Source organism: Hoplias malabaricus, chromosome 5, assembly GCF_029633855.1.
Source record: "Hoplias malabaricus isolate fHopMal1 chromosome 5, fHopMal1.hap1, whole genome shotgun sequence".
NCBI lineage: Eukaryota > Metazoa > Chordata > Actinopteri > Characiformes > Erythrinidae > Hoplias > Hoplias malabaricus.
In genome coordinates this window covers 5,444,796-5,457,168 of record NC_089804.1, presented here as the reverse complement: position 1 = coordinate 5,457,168, position 12,373 = coordinate 5,444,796, and the positions used below count along the sequence as shown (strand labels likewise).

At 41.5% G+C, this 12,373-nt stretch overlaps 1 protein-coding gene and 1 non-coding gene across 2 annotated transcripts; both read right to left on the bottom strand.

Annotated features, from left to right (window-relative positions):
* Positions 1-3,565: 3,565 nt before the first annotated feature.
* On the bottom strand, positions 3,566-12,373 carry tcp1 (t-complex 1). Its single transcript, XM_066671267.1, has 12 exons — positions 12,201-12,373; positions 10,734-10,819; positions 10,052-10,180; positions 9,452-9,549; positions 8,991-9,101; positions 8,030-8,211; positions 7,449-7,575; positions 6,926-7,101; positions 5,892-6,015; positions 5,576-5,768; positions 4,954-5,117; positions 3,566-4,110 (listed from the first exon to the last, which is right to left on the bottom strand). The coding sequence occupies exons 1-12, from the start codon at positions 12,271-12,273 to the stop codon at positions 3,897-3,899; spliced, it is 1,677 nt and encodes a 558-aa protein (XP_066527364.1). The 5' UTR covers positions 12,274-12,373; the 3' UTR covers positions 3,566-3,896.
* On the bottom strand, positions 8,409-8,546 carry LOC136698556 (small nucleolar RNA SNORA29). Its single transcript, XR_010803132.1, has one exon. It is a non-coding gene; the product is annotated as a small nucleolar RNA SNORA29 (small nucleolar RNA).

Sequence of the window (12,373 nt, the reverse complement as noted above, 5' to 3'; positions counted from 1 at the left end):
TCCTCGTGCTCTGAGAGAGTTCTCCTCACCACTGTTGTGTTGGTTTACTCACCTGTGATTAGCACCCTGTAAAGTTGTAAGATTTGCTCTATAAATAAACTAAACTGAATTCAAAATTTGCTCCCGGTGTTGTTACGTCATATTTTACAGTTGAATTACAGATGTTTGTAATTTTAATTTTATAAACTAGGGTGACTTTTACCCGGACAAGTCTTCTGTTTTAGACTTAAAAAAAAATGTCCGGGCGGAATTTCACAAACTTCCGGGATTTAGTTTTTCTAGAGCTTACATAGAACTTCGAGAAGTTTCGTTCACAAACTAGTCCCGCCCTCCCCTACTCCGATTGGTTGAGTGAAAAGGGGGAGTGGTGAAGTAGCCTAAAATCTTTTCATTGGACGGTCTGACTGTAGAGCTACCGTTATTGGTCGATAACTCCCCCCACACCCATACCCTAATATAAACTGACTGCAAGTCAGAGAGATATGAGAATACCCGCTTACCTTGTAGCCATCTTGTGTCACAGTCAGTGTTAGTTCCATTTAGGCGTAAATAATGGTTCCAGTGGTTGCAGAGGATAAGAAAATTGGTCTCAGACAAATTCCATGTTGCAGTAATGAGAGTTTTCATTTATGGATGTCATAAAAGGTTTTAGAAAGACTGTGGAACAGAGATAAACAGAACATGTACCGAGTCCCTAAGGATAAAGAAGAAATAGCAACATGGAAACAACCTTCTCTGGAACCTTTTGTGGACGTTCACCCCCTGGAAACTTTGACACGTTCAGAAATAAGGCGCACGGTGACAGAAGAATGAGAGCAAGGAAAGAGTTCCCAAAATACCTTCAATTCTGCCTCCCATTTCATGCGCATCAGAGGCATCGCAGAATACATCATACATGGGACGCTGAAAAATGTGGGAGCCTTCGCCATCAGAAATGATCAGGTTTAAAATAGCAATGTGCTGAACAGAATATGTTTCTCAGGAAATAAGAGCATTGATTAAAGCATTAAAGCCATGTCTAATCTAATACAAAGTCTTGTTATAAAGTATTACAGTACGAACAACAATGCATACAGAAAGGCATCAGTTCCTGTCAATATATTTTTCTTGTTACAAGGAATCTCTGGTGTCCTTATTGCCCAGTTTCTGGAAAATGTAGAGTGTAGAGCAAAGGTGGATTTGCCTGACAGATTCACACTATTCACATGAACATTCACTAGAGCCCCTTGCAGAAGATATTGCTTTCAACAGATGAAAAGAAGGTAAGACACTGTGACATTGGACACAGAGGGAATACAGACTTGAGCCCATGAAATGGGGGGCATTTTTAGACAAATTTACACCTTGAGAATGATTTGAGCAAAACCCTTAACAGAAGAGATATTAGAGGAAAGTAGAGCAGGAAAAGCCCAATTCTTCTACCAGATAAAACACAACTTTAAACGGATTTGTTTACTGAGAAAAGAAGCTGGTGTTCCTCACCAAATCCCCCTTTTTTAGCAAGACCTTCTGCTTTGTCAATCATCTGTGGTTGTGACTGTCTGAGGTGATTCGCTGAGGGGAGCAAGACTGAGAATCCCCAACTGGAGATCAACGAAACTGAGAAAGCAGGTTGATGCACTTTGTCAGCTGCTTTATCTCGATCAGTAAAAACTGGAACAAGTTGCAGTATTCATGAGGCATGACATCAGGGCGCGCTGTGCACTACCGACAGACAGATAAAACACTGCAGCTGTCAGCGAGCTTCTATTTTTGATGGAGAAAGGCACAGAAAAATCCAAGAGCCATAATCTCAGTACCATTAACTTGTCACTTCTGGTGGGTCTCAGAACAAACGTTTTTAAAATACTTATCTGACCTTTTCTATTAAAGTTATTTAGGATTAGTCTGGAGACATTATGTACAGATTCTAAACTTGTGTTTTTTCCTGTACAGGTTTTTTGAGATCAGAGGAGGGGGCTAACTGGGAGAGCGGGAAGAGAGTCAGGAGCTTTTAAGTGCATCACCTGGAAATCCATATACATACAGCCTTCTGTTAACTAGGGTGACCAGACGTCCTCTTTTACCCGGACATGTCCTCTTTTTTAGACTTCAAACAATGTCCGGGCGGAATTTCACAAACGTCCGGGATTTTGTTTTTCTAGAGCTTACATAGAACTTCTAGAAGTTTCGTTCACAAACTAGTCCCGCCCTCCCCTACTCCGATTGGTTCGCTTGAGTGAGAAGGGGGCGTGGTGAAGTAGCCTAAAATCTTCTGATTGGACGGTCTGACTGTAGAGCTACCGTTATTGGTCGATAACCTTCTCTGTAAACATTTAATTGGTCAGTCTGCACGTCAGTAGTCCTTGTTTACGTCAGGCAAAGCTCATGTACCCACCCTCATCTCGAGCAGCTATGCCGAAACGTAAATGTAAGTTCTCGGATGAAGTAAAAAAGAAATTCCCATGTTTTTTGTAGCAAAAAAAGGTGTAAAGGACCTAAAAGCACACATAGGTTCAGCTAAACATACAACCCCCAGTCACCCTATGCTAACTCTCACGTACTTTAACCTTCAGTCACATAGTGGTCGTTGTTTCAACACTTTTCTGTGAACATTTGAAAAATCTGAAAAAAACCCTTTCACTTTGTGTTGCAGTACACTTCAGGACTGTGCTGCTATTGTCTAGCTTACATTAACATGTGCAACTCACACTCCAGTACTTCCGACATTTGTCGTTATTAAAGATGGGTCCTGGATATCCATGGGCTACAGGAGACTCTCACTGTGCCCTTTTCACTGTGTTCCGCCATTTTGTTGTAGTGTCCGAAAACCTAGCGGACAATTTTCAGTGCGCTCAGACAATCCCACAATGCACCACAACAGGTTGTGTAGAACACTAGCTGATATTAGTGGATACCCATAATGCACTGCGCTGTTTGGTAAAAACCTGCATGAGGTAGTGTCCGAAAGTGTCCACTACCCTCCTGACTTCAATTCCCTGTAATAGTGCACTGTAAAGTGAGGAATAGGGATATATATATAATTTTAGGGCCATATCACCCACCCCCATTTACTGTTGTTTTTGTTTAATGTTTTAAATTGTAAGGACCCGTGGTGTGTCACAAACCTTTTATAAACATCTGGAAAATTTCCAACACCTTTATTCTTCACTTTAAATCACGATGTCCTTAAGTGACATTTACTGAACATCCTGGATGTTGTCAAATGAGTTTGTGAATTTGAGAGACACCTCATTTACAGAATGATAGTGTGCTTGGTGAGTACATAGAGGCCATAAGAGTGTTTATTAAAAAAAAAAAAAAAAACATTTTCTGCTTCTAAAAGGTGTTTGAACCTTTTTAACCATTCAATTTCTTTAGTAACTTTTCCTAAGTTACATACGACCAATTCTGATCCATTTCAAGAACAAAATGTTGGAATACAAGTTACAAAATGGCTGTTGTGTCTGTTACACTGGGATTTTAACTCATTTAATTACAGAATGTGGCAAGAAAATGTGGAAAGTGTTTTTTTTTTCTTCGATTTGGTTTAATGGTGAACCGAGTCTGGGATCTTATGGGTTAAAGCTAGAGAGAATGCCCTCAATTTAATAAATGTCCCACGCTATGTTTCTTATGCTATACATTCACCAATAAAACGTAGCCATTTTGGTTAAAACAAGGAAATAAGAAAAAACTGAACAAAAAAAGATTCAGTCAAACAACCTGTTTTTTATTTCCTTCCAGGAGTCCACTAACCAATTACTTAAGTTACAGTTCACTTAGCAACATCCTGCGGTGGTAGCAAAAACATACGTTAACACAAGCAAAGTGCATGGTCTACTCTACAACTGCTATGATGTTGGGACACTGATAAATACAAGCACAACCAATCCATAGTTGAGCTGAAGTAGGCTTTATCCTTCCAGAGATCCTGATTGGACTGCGTCCTGGTAAGAAGGACCGCCCTCTTTCTGCTCTGGGAAGAGTTTGATGAGGTCGTCAATGCGGAGGATAGTGATGGCTGCTTCTGTGGCAAACTTCAGACTTTTGGTTTTGACCATGGTGGGCTCGTAAACTCCCGCTTGTTTGTTGTCTCTGGGCTTTCCATTCACCAAGTCCAAACCAATCCTAAAACACATGGAGAGAGGCAACATTTATATCACCACACATCTGTTACACTAACACCACGCATGGGGTAAAGGGATAAACCCCCACAACAATGGAGTTACGTTCCACAGCTTACGAATGACTAGGGAATGGTGTTTGTGACTCAGCATCAACATTCCAAAATTAGCACATTATCAAACATGAGCTCTTTGTGGTTCTACAATTGGGCTATGCTCACACAGCAGAAGTGGCCCAAACTCGATCTGTTTCTTCATATGTGACGTGCGGTTTAAAAAGCCTACGGTTCCAGTTAGAGACGGGGTTTTCATGACGTCTAACTACATTTCGTGGGGGAACTGTGCTAGTGGAAAAGCAACCAGGTACAAGCTAGTCAAGCCAGGCTGACGCCATGCAGTGGTAAAGCACCATAAATAAACAGTAGTTAATCTGACACTGCGGTTTGTGTTGGTCATTCTCTTGTCCTTCGTCAGCACCCACAGCGCTTGATATTTAGGTTTAGTGGACTACACGCAGTCCAGCAGTGACCCTGGGGTTTAAACGATCCACACACCAACACCACTACTGCATCAGTGCCTCTGCTCTGTGGCGGTTGTGTGAGGGTTTGAGCGCTGAAGAACAGGGTGAAAGGGGGTCACGTATGAAGAGCAACAGATGGACTACAGTCTAATTACAGAACTACAACAGTCTCCTGTCTGGTCAGTGGAGCGGAGAGAGTGGACAGTGAGTGTAGAAACAAGGAGGTTGTTATAAAATTACAGCTGATTGTACATGGATGTGGTATTAAAATGTAACAGTAAAATGTGCGACTGCATGTGTTAGGAATCTCAGGGTCTTTAAACTCACCATTTGAGGTTTTTGCGCTCAGGATTGACCTGAGCCTCGTTGTGAAATGCCCGAAGTTTGGCCACAAGGTCAGTGGAGTCCTGAGCAGCGTTTACTGCCAGAGTTTTAGGAATTACCAGCAGAGAGCGAGCAAACTCCGCTATAGCCAACTGCTCCCGAGAGCCCTACACAAAAAAACAAATACAAGTCATTTTAGGTTGAAGTAAAACTCTTGGGCTGTTTTTAAACATTTAAAAATGAGGCTCTAAACAGATTCCACTGCTGTTTAAATAGCTTCTTCACCTACATTTGGATTTCAAATATTATTCTGATGTAAAAAGTAAAAAGCTTAAAAATCAGATCGTCTTTATTACAGACTGGTGCTTCTCTGTATGAAATTCACTCACAGACGTGGATGTGCCAAACTAAATACAAAAAACTTCTTTTAAAAACTCCAGTTTACACTGAAGGAACCTAATATAATACTTTACTCTGTAATGAACACTATTCAAATAAAGCATAAAAGAATATTATTAAATTAAAAAAAAAAATTAAGGTGTGTTAATTTTAGGAATTAAATTCCAATTTTTCCAAGCTGCAAGTTAAATTTTAGACCCGTTCCTCTCTCAGCTGCCACCCTCACCATGCTGGTGGCGTAGTTCTCCAGGTAGATGGACAGAGCGGCCTCCACGGCACCACCTCCCGGGACCACGGACTTGGATTCCAGAACCCGCTTCACCACACAGAGTGCGTCATGAAGGGAGCGCTCCATCTCATCACACATGAAATCATTTGCTCCACGCAGGATTATGGAAGCAGAAGTACGAGCCTTTGTACTGAGAGGGAGAGAGAGGGAAAATAAAACAAAGCGTTATACAAAATCCTATTTAATGCTTAGGTAAGCTTTAGTTCTGTTCTGTTTGTTTAATATTCGGTGAGAGTAAAAATGCAGTTCTCACTTCTTGATGAGGATGAGCTCGTCGTCACAAACGCGTTCCTGCACCACCTCCTCGGCCTGACCCAGCATCGTCGCCTCGAACGTCTCTTCGCCCTCCAGGTTCGACAGAGACGGACAGATAGTGGCTGCAAGAGGAACAGGATTCACACAGGAATATTATCATTTTATTTAGAGCAATTCAATCATAATACATTTAAGAAATTATTTTGATGTGAACATCTGTCAAAACACGGAACATCTGTCAAAATAGTGTCAACTGATTTGTTCAATTTCTTCTGCGCCAAAGAAAACTATCAAAACAGACCTTTGAGATTGTTTAGGTGCCTGTTCTGAGGGGCTAAAGTAGGGGGAGGTGGTATTTTTTCTGCCCATAATTTTCACCCTCTCACCTAAGATTTAATTTTATTTTTTGTGAAATAGAAAATCTGGGTGTATTGTGAGAAGCTGTGTAGCTAAAGACAAACCCCTTGTCTGTGGGGGATTTGTACGATCGGCTTGAATACACTTTATAAATCTTGTTTCCTATTACTCCACCAATAGATAATATTGGGGCAGCCTTGGCCTAATGGTTAGAGACCAGGGTTGGTACCAGAAGGTCACCGGTTTCCATCCCCAGGACTGATGGAAACATCCACGGCTGAAGTGCCCTTGAGCAAAGCAACGAACCCCGAAATGCTCCCCGGGCGCTGGGGACGGCTGCACACCGCTCTGGGTGTGTGTTCACAGCCACAAATGGATTAAATGAACATTGATATAATACATAATCAATAGGCCTGGTTTAAAAAGCAACGCGGAACTGGATAGAGCCATTTTTCCACCATATTTAGTGATTATTATATAATTTTAAAGTGATTACCAAGAAATACAGTTGTGTACAACCCAAAGACACCTCAGAAACACCATATTACATGTGGATCTTTGTGGTAAGCATCAGGTTCATTTTGATTTTTCCCACGCGTATAACTACGCACACACTACAGTGTGGCAGCAATTAAAATGGGAGTTAGAGAGAAGTAAAACAATAGGAGGTCTTACCACCAGTTGCCTTGGCAATGCGTTTGAGGTCTCTCTTCAACACACGGCGTACAGCCATTGCTCCGACATCCACAAAATACTTCAGACACATGTCGTCTATCCCCCCGGTCGTCAGAACCACGTTGGCCCCAGACGCCAGGATCTTCTGGATCCGCTCCTTGGTGATGTCCGACTCTCTGTGGCACATTATTACGAAAACAAATAAATAACAAAATACACAATCAACAGATTCTCCACTGGAGATGTTTTTAGGATTTTGATTTGACAAAACAATCAGTAAAAACTACTACTTTTTAAAAATCATTATCATCATTGGGTAATCGCTTCCTTAAGAAATGGAGATGTGTACGACCCAAAGACACCAGAAACAACAGTGTGCTGCGTCTGTCTGTAAGAGGCTTTGGGTTAATCTTGATTTTTCCCACGCGTATAACTACACACACTACTGTAAAGTGTGGCAGCAACTAAAATGGGAACCCACACACAAAACCTGTGTGTAACAAAAACAAGTACACACACACACCTCTGTCTGATCTGGTCGAGTTTATCTGGGTCACTGATGACAACCTGAACCCCGAGCTTCATCTTTGTTTTCTGGAGGCTGAAGTCCAGACATGCAATCTTAGCGTTCTGGACACGTTTCACCATCCCTGAGGAAAACAGTCAGAATAAGCTCCTGAATAAACTGAGAACACTGCTTTTACACGTCCTGCATTCCAGAAAACTGGGATTTATATTTAAATACAACAAACACAATCAAGTATCTCATCTGTTGATCTTTTAACTAAGGAACAAAGGAAAATAGCTGTATTATATAAACAAACCCAAACTGCAGCTGTTTGTTTACCCAGTTTCCTCAGGATTAAAGATTGTAGTTGAATACAGAGGTGATGTAACAGTGGTAAACAGGCTCCAGTCACGGGTGTATTTACAAAACACAGTCAAATTGTATTGTAATTCGCCAGTGAAATAAAATGTTCACAACTTTTCTAGAAACATGATTAGTCTGCACAGACATGTTAATCACACGCGCACATAAGTAGCCACAGAAACTCTCCCATTCACACTTGCAATACAGTCCTGCTACTGCACAAACACACTCACCCTGAGACCCAACAGTGCAGTTAAGGGCGTATCCGTTGACAAGGAAGCTCTCCTTCTGACTACGTCCATGAGCCTTCAGTACGTTCACAGAGTTAATGGGGTAACGAGCGACACCTTTACCATCCACAAACTTTACTGCAATCGCAGCATCCACCACCATGTTCGAGAAGAACTCTGCATCACTGGGGCTCAGCCGTCAAGGACCAACACTCTAATCTGAGCAGTTCTGAACTGTACAATGTACCACAACTTAAATATTCATGGGATTCTACTTTATTCATTGTTTGAAGAGTATTGTATGCAACACTGCCTTTTACTTTAGAAAGAACACACAAAGGGAAAGATGAATTTAACAGGAGGAGACCATGTCGAGACTCAGTTACAATTGTTCTATCAGTTCATTTAGGGGCTGCAGAACAGACGCCGCAGACTCTTCAGACTCTGATAGAGCTCCTCTGTCCTGTTTGCATAGCCACAAATCTGACCAACAGCAGGAATGTGGTACTAAAACAGGACACACGGGGACATGGGGTTCCAAAGAAAAACAGCTCAGTTTTTCCACAGTGAGATTCAACACTGAACATAGTGGCAACCTACTGGGTTTACCGTCCAATCTATAAACGAAACATTGTAGAATAAATCTGGAGCTGTCTTGATTTAAAAAAAAAAAACGCATTTTCATATACATTTGAAGTATAATCGCATTCCTGACAACTCTGAATTTAAAATTATTTTTGAATAACGCTGAAAAGGCTCATCTGCATTCACATTAACCCTGTACAGCCCAGGTCTATGTAGCGTCCATGGCTATGGAGAGTAGCTTCACGTTCCCTGTCGACTGTATATAGTACAATCCTAGTAACGTACACCTGTGTTGCACTTGCTATTGGCTGCTAAATTTCTTCTTCATTCGGTTGGTGATGAACCTCTGATAGAGGCATAAAACGACTTAAGAGGATACCCTCCGATGATCTTGGACGACATGGAGGTTTTGGCAGCGTTCACCAGGCACTCCCTCCCCAGGTCGTCTGTGCTAATGGTCAGATTCTCATTAATGTAACGTACTGCTTCTCTGAAAGTGGGGAAAGAAAAAGAAGAAAGATTAGATTTCCATTAATGTGTGTGTTTATGCAACAAAAAAAAGACATAATTCACACGTTTATTTTTATTCCTTAGAAAGAAACAGGCTTGTTACATGAATAAGAATTTATTTTCAATAATTCAGTGGAGGCTGGCTGCCCCCAGGGTGAAAGCATTACATCGAAATATATTTGTATTTATACATAGATCTTTCTTAAAAGCTATTACTTTGTCCCAACTTAGCAAACCTCAGACTAAAATACCAGGACCGTGCAGGGGTTACGCTGTAACACTGTCCTATTATTTGACCCTACTTTTGAATAAATATTAAAGGTGTCTTACTTGCAGGCAAGTCTGTACCCGCTGATGATGGAAGTCGGGTGAATCCTCTGTTTCACCAGTTCATCTGCACTCTTCAGCATCTCTGCAGCGATTATCACCTGCAAACACAAAAAGAGAAGTTAATAATGGAATCATCTCAAGAGTCCACATCAAGAATACTGTTCTACCCGTTCATTAAAGGGTTGCAGGAGCAATGCATCAGAGCGCTTCAGACTCTGACAGGACTCCTCTGTCTTGTTAGCATAGCCACGAGCCTGACAAAGAGCAGGAACGTGGCACTAACACAGGACACATCTGGGCATGTGTATTTTTCTTTTTCAGTTCAGAGGTGTTAGTTAAACATCTGTGACCTGCTTTGGTCAAAAGACCTCGAGGATCAAGCCTCAGAAAAGTCAGTGTTTACATGCACTTGGAAAAATCAGAAAAATGGGAATGCACTCAGTGCTCTCCTCCCTGTTCAGAACGAACTGCAGTTCACAGCAGTGAGAAGCAAAGAGCACACGCTCTGGTGTCAGGTCGAGAAGAAAAGTGAAGAGCGTGTACACGTACATTAAAGAAAATAAAAACTTTGCACGAGCAATATTCAATATGGAGTCTCACCACAGACGTGGTCCCGTCTCCGACTTCTTTATCCTGAAGGTCAGCGAGTTCGCAGAGAACTTTAGCTGCAGGGTGTTCCACCTCCAGCAGCTTCAGGATGGTGGCCCCATCATTCGTGATGGTAACGTCCTAAAGAAAAAGTCCATTTAAGTCACAAAGCCATTACAGAGTCAGGATTCTGCTGTGGTCTCAGTCCTGGTGCTGGAAGACGACGCGTCACAGATTTACGGAAAACACTGTACATCACACGCTACATGGGTTCCTAGGATTTCCTTCAGGAGAGAACTGACGTAACCGTGGAGCTAAGTGATAAAAACTGAATTTAGATAAAGATTGAATCTGACAAATAAATAAATCACTTCTCTTTACAAACACACCATCATTAGCTGCCACACCCTTAGGTAAAGGGCCCATCTAACTCCCCGCAGTGATATAAACAGACATCAGACAGATCAGGACCAGGTATGATCCTGGAAAGCCTTTTATTGTCTGTTTAAAAGCTACAAACCAAAGACCACTGAAATGAGGAGCAGGTCATTCACACAAGAAAACTCTGAACCTGACAGGATCTTACACACACCCCAACTGTGACGTTTACATTAGTGTTATATTAAACACCCTGTTTATTTCAGGATATTCACAGAAACTCTCCCCAGCTCCTGTACACAGTAAGATCACTTACGCCAATGTCATCAACCAGCATCTTGTCGAGACCCACCGGACCCAGGGAACTCTTCACGATGTTGGCGATGGAGGCTGCAGCCATTACTGGGGGAAAAGAAAGAGAGAGAGAGTGAGAGAGAGAGAGAGAGAGAGAGAAGAGACTGAAATTAGAAACAATGTCTTCTTGATTAAACAATATTTACAACCAGAGTCAACACTTCAGCTTGTTTCCAGAAAAAACTGACATCACTTTCTCAAAGTTGACGAGAGGCCATTCAGACTGTCACTAGTGAAACTCGCTAATGCCAACAACTCTTTGTGGAATCAGAGTCGCCGCAGATGACTTCCACAAGTGAAAAGAAGCACTGATTTAGAGGTGTTCACTGGGATGTCAGTGCCTCCTTCTGCAACTGCTACAACAGCATGACTCCACATACAGTGTGTGTGTGTGTGTGTGTGTACTGCCTAAACTCCAGATCTGACAATGAATCAGACAATGGCTACCACCAATTATACAGCAGCTATATTTCTTGTATCATGTCAGAATAAATATAACCATGTTCCCAAAGGTTTCAACAGTGATTAAATATAAATGTGGTGTAACAGTGAAAAAAAAACTACTATATTTTTGGTGATTTGCAGATGTCTTTTTTTTTAATATAACTGAGTTGTTCAGTGACAACAACAGGAAATATTTATTAGCGCTTCTGTAATTAAATAAAGCTTTACCACAATTAACACACGACAGAATCTTATTTTCATTGCATTTTACAAAAAAATCCTGTTCAGGAAATGACCACATTTCTTTATAATAAATACTTGGAGGTGTCGTGTAAATTATTAGCACAGATTTATATAACACCTATTCTTTAAGAAATAACATTATCATAGCGTCTAAACGATAAAATGACTGATTATTCTAATCTTATTAGAGGCTCTTTTGCACTTTGTGGCCTTCTGCTTCATCACTGCGACAATACAGAGTTAAACCTTAATACACTTTCAGAAATATCAAGTTAAATAAGAGCATTAAAACCATATCAAACGTCTAACGGATTCATTATTTCAGAAAGGAACAATGACGGTAGGCCACTGGGTAACGGCTAATAACGGGCGGAACCGGCTTCTCTTTGGAACTCTAGTTTCCACCTTAAATGGCGAGGCTTCTGAATGCACCTTTGGGCGGTTCTTAAGGTGGAACTGATTATTCTGTTGATCAAGCTTTATATAAACACAAAGACAACGAAAACGTGTGGACGGGCATTAATTCACATATAAATACATCAATATGATTCAAAGTGAGAGGCAATTAAAACAATGTTTAATATATTACTCGGAATTAACCTGCACGTGGAGCCGGGGTGGACCTCTAGCGGTTAGCATTAGCGGCGGCAGATAAACTGCACATTTAAAGTAGTCAGACCGTATTTTTGGCTCAAATAGCTGCGCGGCTCAGACGTGTACATTGTATAGATTTAAATCTCACCATTTTGAGTCCGGACGGATTCTCCGCTTGTTCTCTGTCCGAGAACATTCAGGGGGCCTTCCGACAGCGACATGATGCAGACAGAGAGGAAGGGAAGGAGGGAGGGAGCCGCGAGGAGCTGTGGGTAAAACAGAACCAAACACCGCGGGTAGAAATTTCCAGAGCACACAGAC